This window comes from Saccoglossus kowalevskii, chromosome 3, assembly GCF_978046115.1.
Source record: "Saccoglossus kowalevskii chromosome 3, keSacKowa6.1, whole genome shotgun sequence".
Classification (NCBI taxonomy): Eukaryota; Metazoa; Hemichordata; class Enteropneusta; family Harrimaniidae; genus Saccoglossus; species Saccoglossus kowalevskii.
In genome coordinates this window covers 41,266,015-41,280,516 of record NC_140643.1, presented here as the reverse complement: position 1 = coordinate 41,280,516, position 14,502 = coordinate 41,266,015, and the positions used below count along the sequence as shown (strand labels likewise).

Below are 14,502 nucleotides of genomic sequence, written 5' to 3'. Positions count from 1 at the left end.
AAACTCGTATAACTAGTCTGAGGGTGGAAGAAACAAAACATCCCTTATAAATGATCAGATAGACCGTACATACACAAACAAAAATAACTAAGCAAAATTTGTGTTCCTAAATACTAGATGTACTGAATTAATCTCAAAGTGCCTTATATAATAACATACAACAAAAATTGTAAAAAAGTTCCCAAATAATAGTGCAGTAACACAAGCCAGATTTAAAAATGTGGTGAACTGCATTTGTCAATTTTTTATTTATACTCTTAACATATCAGTTTACTACACTTATTTAATTGACAGATCTTGGAGAGCATTATCAGCAGTATAAATGTCTTCATTGTGTCCACTTATTTATACATCTAAAAATATTTTATTTCAGTAAAATTTTACCAGATACCTTGAAAATTGCACTTGCTAGTTACACCAAAATTGAACTTTGTTCGATATATTGTAAAGAAAGTCAACAACTACAACAATAATGAGGACAGACCTTTTTAACTTGTCTATATCCTTGTACCTTGCCTTTCATCTACAATTATACAGACAAGTTAATAAAATTTGTGTATCGGAGAAAATTACGTGCATCAGAAACCCACCACGAGTAATGTTGATACAAAATTTGAGTGACATTTGCCAAGGCATGTCTGAGAAATGGTTGATGACAAAACTGGTCACCAGCCTGTCGAAAGTCAATCAAACGAAAAGCCCATTATAATTCGTCTTTGTACAAACTTTCAACAAAATCATTCCAGACACAAACAAAATATTTTCTGCAAAAAGATTTTATTTACACACATAAACTGACACATTATACAGTAATATCAATGTACATATAAACGAATGAATGCTAGTCTACTGAACAATAATTTACAATTTTAGCTTTTAAAAATAACAGGAAATAGCTAGACACCTTTTATCTCAGCAAGGATAAACCTGGAGCTTAGGTAATTTGTTTATGTATACATATTAATACATAAAATCAGTGTTTGTTATTTTAAGAAATGAACAATGAACTGAAATGTTTTGATGATGGGTGGGGTAATCGGATGAATGCAGGTACAGGTGGTGGAATTGTGTTGGATCAAACATGTTTGAGTCTACAAGGTTGACAACTTGCATATTATATCATACTACATGTAGTGCATTAAATTAAAGGTGTTAACTAATGAAAAGCAGCTAGCCATCACTTAGTCACTGAGTTGGGAATGGAGATGGAGGACGAATGACATCTATGGCACTTGTTTGAAAGTAGAAGAGGATTTCTTTAGTCCATGCTTCCTGTAAATAAAACAAGCAAAATATAAGCCACCAAGCAAAATAGATCTCCACTCTTTCTTACAATAGCCTTACAATACATTATTCATATTTGTATTGCCCGGTAACAAGACAAATGCCACACCCACCCGCCCAGACAACTACCATGTAGGATAACTGATGCCGTACACCCCCAAAACTACCCTCTGGGACAACTGACCCCTCAAAAACTGTCAATGCAAACATTTATTGCAGTATACCACCTGAACATATGGCATTTCCTTGAGGTACTGAACGAGAGCAGTTACTCAACAATGTTATTATTAACCAAATGATTGTCTGTGAATCAGCACCACCACAGTAATGACAGTACCAGGATTCTGCTGCAAGAATATCCAAAATTGTGCCAGATTTCAAAAATCGGCATAGATTGAAAATCTCTATATTTATATTATAACTTATTATTTCGAATATACTTAGTATGTTCGATCAGTTTCTGTGTCCGAAACTATTCGAAGTTGACCCTGAAAGGGATTTCACATGAGAACACTTTCTATCACACATGTAGTGTATTGCTATTTGTGAAAGGCAGGTGACCTAATATTTTATATAAAATGACAAAACTTTTCAAACTTTTAAATAAAATTGTTTTACTTACGCCTCCCTGACAAACGTATCTTGTGCAATTTTGTCTGATTCTGCACCACTTGGGTATTCATCATAACTTTTAACACCAAGAATACTCATGGCTATAAAATAATAAACAAAATGTTTAATCAATCATCCATTATACAGAATGTTACAGATAATTTGACACACACTTGAGTTTCAACTAGTTTGCATGACATTAACTTGATATACTCAGCTGAACATTAGATTATTGCATGGAGGTGAATCAAATAGGGGCTGCAGGCAAATTGTCAAAAATGTGATGAAGTTTTGGTATACATTCCATCATATTGTAACTGTTCATAACATGTGGTAAACAAACAGTACCTGTGCTTAAAAATCAAAGTATAGCAAAGTATATGATGTGTGAAACATTTGTACCACATCATGAATTTGATTGCGTTATTTTCATAGTGCGTAATTTATCTGTTTTTCACCATAAAGTTCACCATATACACCCCTTTCTGGACCACAACAAAGGCAACACTCCTTTTGTAATAAGAGTTTACGTACAGCTCCGTAGCACAGGCTATGAAGTAAAAAAACATTAGCTTGTACTAAGAAACATGTGCGAACACTTACATGTAGTATGGGCTAGGAAATAGACAGTACAAGCTAATATATGTTTTTAAGACCAGATCAAGAATCATAGTACAGGCTAATGAAGTGTGCATAACGGTGAGCTCGGCCTAAGTCCTCTCCAGGATGACCAATGACAGCTAAACATCTATTTACAAAATAATTTAAATTTATATTCATGACTTAATTTTGTCATGGCATTTCCAGCATGATAATAAATGCAAGTAGGACTTTGTTCAAGGAAAAAATGAACTAGAGATGAGACTGGTTACTGTACTGAGAAATTAAGTTAAAAGAACTGGAGATTTGCATATTCCTAGCAGTTTATCTCTTGTGAGTGAATGTAACTGGGTCAAACCAAAATGCAAACAAATGGGATTAGTTTTAATCTTAGCAGGTATTAGAGCACAGCCTGCAAAAAAAACACATGTAGCAAAATGCAACAAGTTCGACCCAAAGTTAATTTTAACCCACTGTTGAAAAACATGCGTTTACAGAATAACTAGGCATTAACCTGGGTTAGTTTAGTCCTACAGTTCCATGAAACATATGTGATCAAGGTTATGGCATTACCAGTAAAACAAAGCCCTCTAACAGCAAACCAATGCCAGGTGAATAGGTGTGAACTCAGAACTGAATATAAACCATTGCAACTTGTAATACTTCATGGTTGCAGACCAGAGAAAGAGACAAGCACACACGCAGCAATCACCAATACAGACTAACTTTATTGTCAATGTACAGCCTTTATATAAAGAGAGTTACATAACTAACCAGATGGTCAAATACAGGGCAGTTGTAATTATGTATACACATCTATTAAAGTTCATTGACATGCAAATTACTACATCTTTCCCCTCCTTAATAAAGACAACATCTGACACGTAAACAAGGAAATCAGTCAACATCAAAAGTTAATTAAATACAATTCTATAAATTCTGTTTTTAAATGTACACATTTTATAATTTTTTTTTATTAGTTTTAATTATCTCTATGTACAAATATATAATCTGTTTTCACAAAAGTAGAGTATAGTAAATATTGTTAGTAATAATGGAAATCTGGATTAGTATTTGTTTTTCTAATTCTAGTAGACCTCCGAATTGGGTTTTGGTCAGTATCTGGCAATTGCACCTGGTGCTGAACTCTCGGTTCAACATTCTGGTCAGGGCATTCAAAAATAGAGAGATCTGCATCTATATCATTTTCAGATTCGTATACATTTTCTCTACTCTCTGCGCCATTGAAAGCTTTAAAGAATGATTTGTCATGAGTAACACTTTTTCCTTGTTTATTCTCTGCCGTTATCATACTTCCTTTCGATTTAACAACATTAAACAAGTCATTTCTATATCTTGGTTCATATTTTGTACACTTTGTATTTTTTAACCAACACTCTCTCCCCCTCCACAAACTGTCTACTTTTAATTTTGCCATGACTATCATGGTAGAGTTTATTTCTAGTCATACTCTGTTTATGTCTATCTTTGACCATACAATCAGCAGCATTATAGTCAAGAGATGGCATCTTTGTTTTCAATTTACGGCCGAATAAAAGTTCAGCGGGACTCTTGCCGGTTGATGGATGTGGAGTTGCACGATAATTCATTAAAAATTTGCGAATTTCTAGCTTCCAGTTTTTTCTTTAATTAAGGAGCACCTGATTACCTTTCCCAAATTTTTCAGGAAGTTCTCTGCTAGTACGTTTACACGGGCAAATTCTGGTGTTATTTTCTTGTGATGGAAACCTGAATCTTTCGAATAAAATTGAAATTCATTTGAATTATATGGGGGACCGTTGTCACTTTTCAAATTTGATGGATATCCAAATGAAGTGAATATACGATCAAGTTTGGGTATCACAGCATTAGAGCTAGTTGAGTTTGTTATTTCTATTTCCGGGAACCTTGAATATTCGTCCATTACAACAACTAAATATTGGCCAGATGGCAAGGGGCCATGCATGTCAGTTGCGATGCGAGACCAAACTGTATGTAATTGTGATGGTTTCAATGGTTCTTTTGTTTTCATATCAATGTTAACCTGACAGGCATAACAATCTCATATGGTTTTGTCAACCGAAGAATCCATTGCAGGAAACCATACCTTTTCTCTCATCAATGCCTTGGTTTTAGAGGCACCCAAATGACCCTCGTGAGCAATAGAAATAATTTGACTTTGAATTGATTCGGGTATCACGATCCATGGCCCTCAGTAGCACACCGTTTGTAAAGCACAATCCTGAATTAGTTTGAATATTCTCACGAATTCTCTATTAACATTTTGTGGTACCTTATGCCAACAATTAATCCGCAAACATTGAATAACAAACATCAAAGTTTTGTCATTTTGAGTCGCAATTTGAATTTCTTTCATTGTTACAGCACAAGGCAACGCATGTTTACGAATGAAAGAAACGTGTTCATCCGTTCTTTTTCCACTATGATGGTTAAGAGGACGGGGGTGTCGCGATATATAATCGCTTGGATTATTTATTCCAGAACGATGGATTAGTTTAAATCTTTGAGCCTTGGTCACCCATCTTTCTATTCGACTTGACATTTTATGCAATTCCTTTCGAGCAAATATCCTAATTAATGGTTTATGATCAGTTTCAATAGTGAATTCGGGTGAACCATCAAGATATAATCAGTGATGTTCCATTCCCCAAACGATTGCCAAGGCTTCTCGTTCAATCTGACTGTATCAGCTTTCCGTTTTGGAAAGTGCTCTACTCGCACAGCTGATTAATGCATCTTCCTGTCGCAAAATCGCACCGAGGCCGACCGGACTTGCGTCAACAGTCAGTGTAGTCTATTTATATCAAAATAGCCAAGCGTTATATCTGAACAAATTGCCTTTTTAATGGCCATAAACAAGTCCTCTTGCCTTTTACCCCAAACAAATGAAACTCCAATTTTCACGAGTGATTTAATTGGTTCGGACAACGTACTAAATTGCGGCACCATCATGGATGGGAGACCCAACATTCTCAGAAACAATCTGACCTCCGAAACATTTTCTGGTCATTTTAGCTCACGAATACATTTTATACGATTATCGGTACAACGCATGCCGTTTTTGTCGAACACGAAGCCAAAAAAAATACTATCTCTGTACTGAAAACTTGCATTTAGGTGGACCCAACGTTAGTCCATTATCGGACAATCTAGACAAACAATTATTAAGAGCCCTATCATGCAACTCCTGGTTTTCACCATAAATAATAATATCATCGGAAATACTTTAACCCCTGTCAAGCCTTGTAAAACCATAGACATTTCATTTTGACGAATTTCTGCTGCTGCGTTTATGCCGAAAGGGAGGCGTTTACAACGTCTTTAACCCACATGTGTACTAACTGTAGTGATATTCCTGGACTCTTCATCCAATTCAAATTGTAAATAGTGTTTATTAGCATCAAGTTTGCTGAATAGTCGACCCATTCAGTTTTGTTCGGAGTTCTTGGACAGAGGGTGTCACATGCCTTTTGCGTTGTATTGCCAAATTGGGAGCCCTGTAGTTTCCACATATCCGTACATTATCAGTATCCGGTTTTGGAACGACAACAATGGGACCTACCCATGGCGTTGGACCATCCACTTTCTTCCAAAGAACGCAGTTCTCTTTCAACTTTCTTTCGTAAATGATATGGAATGCGTCTATGATTTTGACTTACAGGCTTGACATTTGTGTCCACATGTAATTTAATTCCCTTCGCAGAATATTTTCCCATCCCAGTGAAAACATTTGCATATTTCTGTACAATTGTTTGCACTGAAACCGGGACACCTGGAATATTCAAATCATTAGTATTCAATGTAGATTTAATATTATGAAATACAGATGTGTGAGAGCAACCTTGTTCAGAATTCGGGGAGATATTTTTTTCGACAAATGATACAGTATTAGAGTGGCTAGGATTGATCTGTATAAACCCAAGTTGACTTGCGGAAGGGTATCCTAAAATAGACGAGTCGCCAGTATCAACGACCATGAATTTCAAATTTTCAAATCGCCCACCCAAGTCAACATTAGCGTTAACAGTACCTAGCACATCTACTTTCTGTTGATTTCCATATGTAAATACATTTTTGTTGGTTGGCACAAAGGTTACAGTTTCACTTATAATTCCGAAATCATTTCTGTTTAAAACATTACAAGATGCACCGGAGTCTGACATAAATTCAAGGAAATTATCATTCACATTCAACTTAATAAATGGTAGCATCCTACCATATTTATCATGGACATATAACAAATAATCATCATCACTAGAATTATCTGATACACTTTGATCTGTATGGAGGTGCTTAATTTCTGAATTATGTTTCTTTACCTTAAACGAATTACGATCAGTTCTGTTCTTGCGAGCTCGTGATTTGGGACAGCAAACAGCAAAGTGTCAGAGTTCATGACAATAATTGCACTGCTTACCCTTTGCTGGACAATGGCCATCATGTGGATAATTACGCCCACAGAAGAAACATCGAGGCTCCAAACCTGTAGACCTTGTGTCAGAACGGCGATCCTTTTGGTTGGGCCAGTTATGCTGTACACGGCAAACAGTGGCTTGATCTTGAGACACGGTATTCACGGAGTCATGTCATACATTTTCAATGCCATGTGCTTCACGTTCAGAAATTTCAAGGGTTCTAAACGTTACTATTTTATCAAGGGCCATATCTTCCTGAAGGGCGCGTCGGCGAATTCTGTTACTCTTCCCACCTTGAATAATTTGATGTTTGATTTCAGCTTCCTTCGCTGTCACGTCTTCAATCCCACAGTTATTGACAAGTTTGCGTAGACGTGTAACAAACTGATCAATTGTTTCGTGGGCATATTGAAATGTTCGCCGAAATTGAAAAATCTCATACTCATATTTTTCTAAAGCTTTCACAATCTTTTTGTAAGTGTCATCATATTCCGGTTCTGTTGGCATAGTCAGTGTTTCTGAGACTTCAAACAAATCTTCTCCTCCCCTGTCTAATAGCATAGCCTTTTTTTGTACTGGGTCTTCAATTTTCCACGCGACACAGCTATTTTCAAATCGAGAGATCCATCTTTTCCATTGTGATGCAAGGGTGCTAGGGTCACCGTGGACATCAAAGGGAGATATTTGAGCGAGCATGAAACTGCCTTGCATCGCCATAATGAAATTCAGATGGTATGTTCAGAGTCAAATTAAGGAGACAAGTATGCCTTTCTATTGCAGAATGTCTCACCGTGTGGTCTTTTCTGGTTCATAGCATGACTATTACAGTAATTCTGTGCACAATAGATTCACAAATCCTCGTCGCCAATGTAATACTTCATGGTTGCAGACCAGAGAAAGAGACAAGCACACACGCAGCAATCACCAATACCATTAGTACATCCATGCCAATACAGACTAACTTTATTGTCAATGTACATCCTTTATATAAAGAGAGTTACATAACTAACCAGATGGTCAAATACAGGGCAGTTGTAATTATGTATACACATCTATTAAAGCTCATTGACATGCAAATTACTACACAACTTACAGGCTTAGGCCACTGATAAAGAATATTGACAAAGTCTGTTTCAAATTCAGCATGTCTAAAGGCTGTAATATAAGTCCAACTTTATTTAGTTTATTCATTAATGACTTGCTGGAAAAAATAAAATCTGCAAATGGCACCCCCCCTGAACTAAACAGCCAAAAACTAAACTGCATTTTATTTTCTGATGACGTCCTAATATTATCACAGACCCAGGAAGGTATGCAGTGCAGCATAGATGCACTGGCAAAATACAGCAATTCTTGGAAACTATCAGTAAGCCTCAATAAAACTAAATTAATGGTATTCAATAAAAGAAATCATACATTAAATAAGAAGTCAGTGTTTTATGAGGGAAATGAAATAGCCACAGTAGATAGTTTTAATTACCTGGGTATAGTTTTCACGCCAAATGGAAAATTCAAAACTGCGTCCAATACTTTAAAAGAGAAAGCTATGTTTCCACTAAAGCAGTCTTTATTAACATTATTGCATTATAAAATTAGCACAGCATTGAATTTATTTGATAAATTAATTGTACCAATCATTAATTATGGGTGTGAAGTATGGGGAGAAGAATCAGCAAAACATAGTAACATTATAGAAAGTGTACAGTTTGCATTCTGTAGATTTCTTTTAGGTGTCAGCAAAAATTCAACAAAAATTGCCATTCTTGGAGAGCTGGGTAGATATCCATTGAACATCAAAATTGAAACACAAATGTTAAAATATTGGTTGAGACTAAAAGCCCCAGTAATTCCAAACATTGTAGCAACTGCCTTTATGGAAATAAACACTTGGAAAACAGGATGAGTAGAAAGAATAGAAGAGATAACTAAAAACAACAATCTTTCAGAATTATCAAAACAACATGAAAAAAATATAGGGGAGGTATTCAGAGAAAATTATGTAAAAACATGGAGAAGGGAATTATTTAATGACAGCAGAATGAATGGAGCAACAAACAAACTAACTTCATACAGAAAATTTAAAACTACTTTTAATATGGAGAATTATTTAAATGATATAAAAAATTTAAAATTAAGGCGATTATTTTGCAAATTTAGAATTTCTGATCATAAACTTCTCATTGAGACTGGCAGACAAAAGAAAATTCCTAGAAACGAAAGAATATGTAAACTCTGCACAGATGATAAAATTGAAGACGAGTACCATTTCTTAATAGGATGCAGTAAATATGACATACCCCGTAATAAATTATTTAAATATATACAGGGCAAAAAATCTGACTTCTTGAAAATGAATGAAGACGAAAAATTCTGATTAATTACGACAAGCTTTGCAGGAATAGAAACTGCACGATTCATACATACAAGTATGAACTTAAGAGAATGAAAAATAGCAACTCCATCAAATTAGTCTGCAGGTAGTTTTAATGCAATGGCATATTTAGTAGCTTAGTAGTTTTATTGTTATACTAATTTTCATGTATTTTTTCCTCCATTCTTAGTTACATGTATTCAATGTTTTATTTGTGATTCTGGTGGATTGAACTGTACTTCCGTCTTGCTTTGTACTAAACAATAACATTAGCTTATGTTTAATGTGCTATTTGTGATATTAGTTGTGTGAAGTATTATTTCTGTTCTTGTTTTACAACCATAAAATTACTCTCTGTAGTAGATTTTCGTGTTGAATAAAATTATTAATGCCTGCTAATTTTTTTGTTTGTTGAATAAACAAGATTAAAATTATTTAAACTGACTTAAAATTCCTACTTTGGAATGCAGAATTGTAGTGTCAGAAGTGTTCAACATGGTGAACCTCAATGCATTGCTTCTAATTGGTATAATTTTGTATTTACATTAGGCCGGCCTAACTGGGTATTCAAATTAGGGTCAGCCCTGGCACCCTTTTCCAGGCATTGAGTTATTCAGGCTGGCCTAAACATTTAGGTTCTTGAAATTGAGTCAAGCCTAGAATGGGTAAGCCTATTTTCCAATGTGAAACTACGTGTTGAGGCAGGCTCCATTGCTTTTTACCTCCATGATTATTGTTACTATACTTCAACACATGTACACCATTATGGCATAGATGTGAACAAGTCTCAAATGCTTTACAGTGAAACATGTAACTGAGGTAAAATTGTGTTTTTTTTTTTTTATTTTTTCTTGTGGCAAGGCTGCAAGACATGGGACTTCAATAATTATAGAATTCAAAATAAAAACAATAAAATTGCAATTAGGCTATTCTTTATAGAATAACCTTGTAGCAGGATAATTTGCTCTTATCACATTGAGACCATTGCTGACTAGTTTGCATTTTAAGCCTTCTTCAATGATAACATATGTTCTATTCACTGCAAGTCCATGGAGAAAAAAATGAAAATGGGGTTTGATTCCCAGTTTTTACATGCTTTTATTGAGACAAGATTTCATAACACATGTTACATACACAATTCAATAATTTACAACCTAGAACATGTTTAAAAAACAAACTTCCAGTCATAACCATGTCATTCCAAAGAAGAACCTACAGAAGAAGTGAAAGGCAGGTGGGATATCTTACCTTCCTTGTATTGTGCCAGTGTAATAAAACCTTTTTTTGTCGGATCCAGCATACCAAATATAGCTATTATGTTAGAATCATCAAATATACATGGATAGTCAAGTTGTGTTGTTCTTGCTTCTCTCAGCCTTTCAATCACTTCAATCATGAATCTCTTGGGTTGTTCTAAATTAAAATAAATAAAATTATAAATTAATTAAAGCACTTTTAGATTACTTGACACACAACAATGAATCTTAAAGCACCAGTTGACTCTCTACATTTTGTTTGATACGATTTCTATGCTATGTACCGGTAATAACAATAATAATCTTTAATATAACTGCAAAAAAATTAAAATTCTTCATTGGCTTATTCCAATCTGATTAAAATCTGATGTAGTGTACGGGCTTTAATTATTTTGGCTATAAACTTATTTTAATTTTATGTTTTATTACTTTTGTTATTAATGCCTTTTTATTTTATTATTTTACTTTGATTTTGATTTTGTGATTTTTTTAAAATTCCGCCCTACATACATCTGAGCCGATGCCTATGTAACGAGATTTCAACGAGATCCACTGTCGACGATTTTAGTCAACGAATCACAGACCTTCTTCTATAGCGCACATGATGACGTCACTGGGCAGAGTCAGGTGGCAAACACACTCAAACATAAAATGGCGGATTATACCGACGTTAGGACCGAGAAGAACACGGCTTTTCGGTAAGTTTATCATTGTCAAATGCAACGAAAGTCATTTTTTTATGTTTATATTGTGGCTCGAATGGTTCGAGTTTAGATCGTTACTTTGCGTAGTTATTCTGGGAGTGACGATTTTGTTTCCACCGGTTCGACCGAACACCGGTGTCTTTTTCCAGTCGCTTGCCCTGGAGACGGGTGATGTTTTGTTGACGATCGGGTCAAAACCGTCTACGGTATTGAAGCCGTAGCTGTAAATATTCATCAAAATGTATCAACATTTTGTACATTATACAATAACTCTTTATCAAAGTAATTGAGCTGATTTGGACTGGAATAACATATTTTTTATTTGGAACACATCGCAATTGATCAGGAAATATTTTATTGCTCCAATTTTCTGCGTCGATGCCGTGGGCCGGTGACCGTTATACAATTTAAAATTTGCATTGTTTACTATAGCTGTTTACAGTGTTCTAATCATTACGATTTACTTATTTTTTTGCTTCCATTCTAGATAATTATGCTCAGTGTTTGATGTAAAATTGAAGCGATGACTGAATAAACGAACCTTGGCTGGCGAAGATGTATCAGGAAGTGTACACATTTGTTGGAAGTGAACAAAATATTCAATGTAATGACAAAAATTGGAAAATGCTGTGGAATTTCTTTTGTAAATAAAAATATACTAGCAATTTTCTATTAATGGTTTATTCAAGTGGGCAAAATATAATGTACAGAAAGATTGCCCGTAGAGTATCGCTACACTGAAAAGCAACCGACAGCCTCTATAAAAGGGGGCCTGTGATTGGCTGTTACTTACGCGAGATTTGAACGGGACTTACGTAGGCGTCGGATCAGATGTATGTAGGGCGGAATTAAAAAAAATCAAAATCAAAGTAAAATAATAAAATAAAAAGGCATTAATAACAAAAGTAATAAAAAATAAAATTAAAATAAGTTTATAGCCAAAATAATTAAAGCCCGTACACTACATCAGATTTTAATCAGATTGTGGCTTATTCATGATCAAGTCTTTCTTTTTTAAAAGTGATATAGTATGAATAACTGCATACAATGTATACAATAAAATGTATTGTTTATTTCTACAAAATTTGACGACTGGTAATTTAATCTAAAATTGATTTATTCACATTAAAAACAAAATTGTACTTGGAAAGGATATAAAAAACAAGCTGCCTCTTGGCTGAGATAGCTCCACTGTTAGCAATGCACATTTCAATTAAAGAACAGAAGATATCATTAGAAAATGAACAATATGCATAGTATCAATGCAATGGAACTTGCTGTTTTCAACAAGAATTAAAAAATATAATTTTTCACCATAAATGATTGTGGTTTTTAACAAGAAGAAAATATCACTTTTTACCAAAAATGACAAAAATATTCATCAAAATAGAGAATTGAAGATATCATCATGAAATGAACAAATTTGAGAGTAGTCCACATGTAGTACCTATATATGTAATATCAAAGCAATTGGACTTGTCAATTTTAACAAGTAGAAAATATCACTTTTTATCAAAAATGACAAAAATATTCACCAAAATTAGAGAATAAAAGATATCATTACAAAATGAACAAATCTGAATGAAGTCCACATGTAGTACCTATATATGTAATATCAAAGTAATTGGACTTGCAGTTTTTAACAAGAAGTCGAAAATATCACTTTTTACCAAAAATGACAAAAATATTAACCAAAATTAGAGAATTGAAGATATGATCATGAAATGAACAAATCTGAGAGAGATCTACCCAAGGTACATATACACCGAGTATCAAAGCATTCAGGCTTGTAGTTTTCAAGAAGAAGTCGAAAAAGTAAAACATTGACACGGACGACGGACGACGACGGACAATCACTCATATGATAAGCTCCGCTCGACAAAGTCGACAGCGGAGCTAAAAAAAAATGTTTTCACCGGATACTTGTCAACTTAAATTGTAAAATTGTTGTGTAAACGACCGATATAACACGATATAATATATTCGTGTTTTTTTTCATTGTGGATTAGGATTTCATATTGCACCTCTTGACTTTACCAACTCTGTACAACGTACAACGGAACTGGTATATGGCTTTTTTACACTATGTAGAATAGAACTGAAATGTTTGAGGTGAAATTTCAATTGTTATGTATCTTACCCGGCCTGTTGAATACAAGCTGTGCCGTAATGTTGTTAAATAAGTCTAAAATTCTGTGTTTTTCAAGATAGTCACGAGCCTCTTCTTCTCCCTGCGTCGCCATTTTTATTATTTTGACCTCGTTGGCGACGTTACCATGGAACCAAACAGAGAGGGCGCTTTTTCTAAAATACTGTGGAATACTTTATTTTCGCTGGAATTAATTTTCACTGAAAAGGCTTTTTGGGCGTTTTGTTTAGAATTTATTTTCACTGATTTTTGATGAGTTTAATAGGAAATATAGGAAAAAAAGTATATTCGCTGGATTTTATTTTCACGGAATCATGTCTTCAGCGAAAATAGCGAAAATAAATTCCAAGCGAAAATAAAGTATTCTACAGGTGACTTTGCGAACAAGCAATACCCAACATGTCCCAACAAAACAAACGTTTCAGACTTTGAAATTGTGATTTAAAGTCATTTACACTCGCGTAAGAAAAGAAAAAAATAATCCAACTGTAAACACAGTTGCAAAAAAAAGGCAGTCGTCGTGTCGCGTCCTGTTCGATATAGAACTCATAGCAACGTGTACAACGCATGTAAAATACGTAAATTTGTTCTATTGTGGAATTTTTTGTGATTCTAATTTATAGTTCATGCGCGTTCTTACGTTCCTATGTTCTACCTGTACGTTTTAACATTTTCTTCTATGCTATCGATAAAGAGCCATTGCTCGAAACGTCTAGTTATTTTTAATAGTTATTTAGGACTACGATTACCAAATATTATCTTCTATGTAGCATGTAAAATACATTGTTTATTTACATAAAATTCGAACACGCGCTGCGCAACGACTACCGCGCTTTAAGTTAAATATTTCTTGGTACTAGTACACACATTATACAGGTTACTTTACCTTGTTAAATGAGAGTGTGAAACAAGTGAAAAAAGATGTCAAAACACGTATTTCATTAAATTGACTTTAATAATAATTCAAGAATTAACCAAATCTTAAATCTCTTAGTGATTACCCGTGCTGGGCGTAGATTTGGAAAAAAGAAGAAGTAAGAGATGCACTTGGTTTGAAGTTGTACCCTCTGTAAACCTTTCTAAGTGTTCA

The 14,502-nt window shown here is 34.4% G+C and overlaps 1 protein-coding gene and 1 long non-coding RNA gene across 2 annotated transcripts; one reads left to right on the top strand and one right to left on the bottom strand.

Moving 5' to 3' along the window:
- Positions 1 to 760: 760 nt before the first annotated feature.
- Positions 761 to 13,521, bottom strand: LOC100375122 (EF-hand calcium-binding domain-containing protein 10-like). Its single transcript, XM_002732950.3, has 4 exons — positions 13,404 to 13,521; positions 10,552 to 10,716; positions 1,907 to 1,997; positions 761 to 1,272 (listed from the first exon to the last, which is right to left on the bottom strand). Exons 1-4 carry the CDS (start codon positions 13,504 to 13,506, stop codon positions 1,224 to 1,226), a joined length of 408 nt encoding a protein of 135 aa, XP_002732996.1. The 5' UTR covers positions 13,507 to 13,521; the 3' UTR covers positions 761 to 1,223.
- LOC146747985 (uncharacterized) lies at positions 10,930 to 11,928 on the top strand. Its single transcript, XR_014929000.1, has 2 exons — positions 10,930 to 11,257; positions 11,751 to 11,928. It is a non-coding gene; the product is annotated as an uncharacterized LOC146747985 (long non-coding RNA).
- Positions 13,522 to 14,502: the final 981 nt, after the last annotated feature.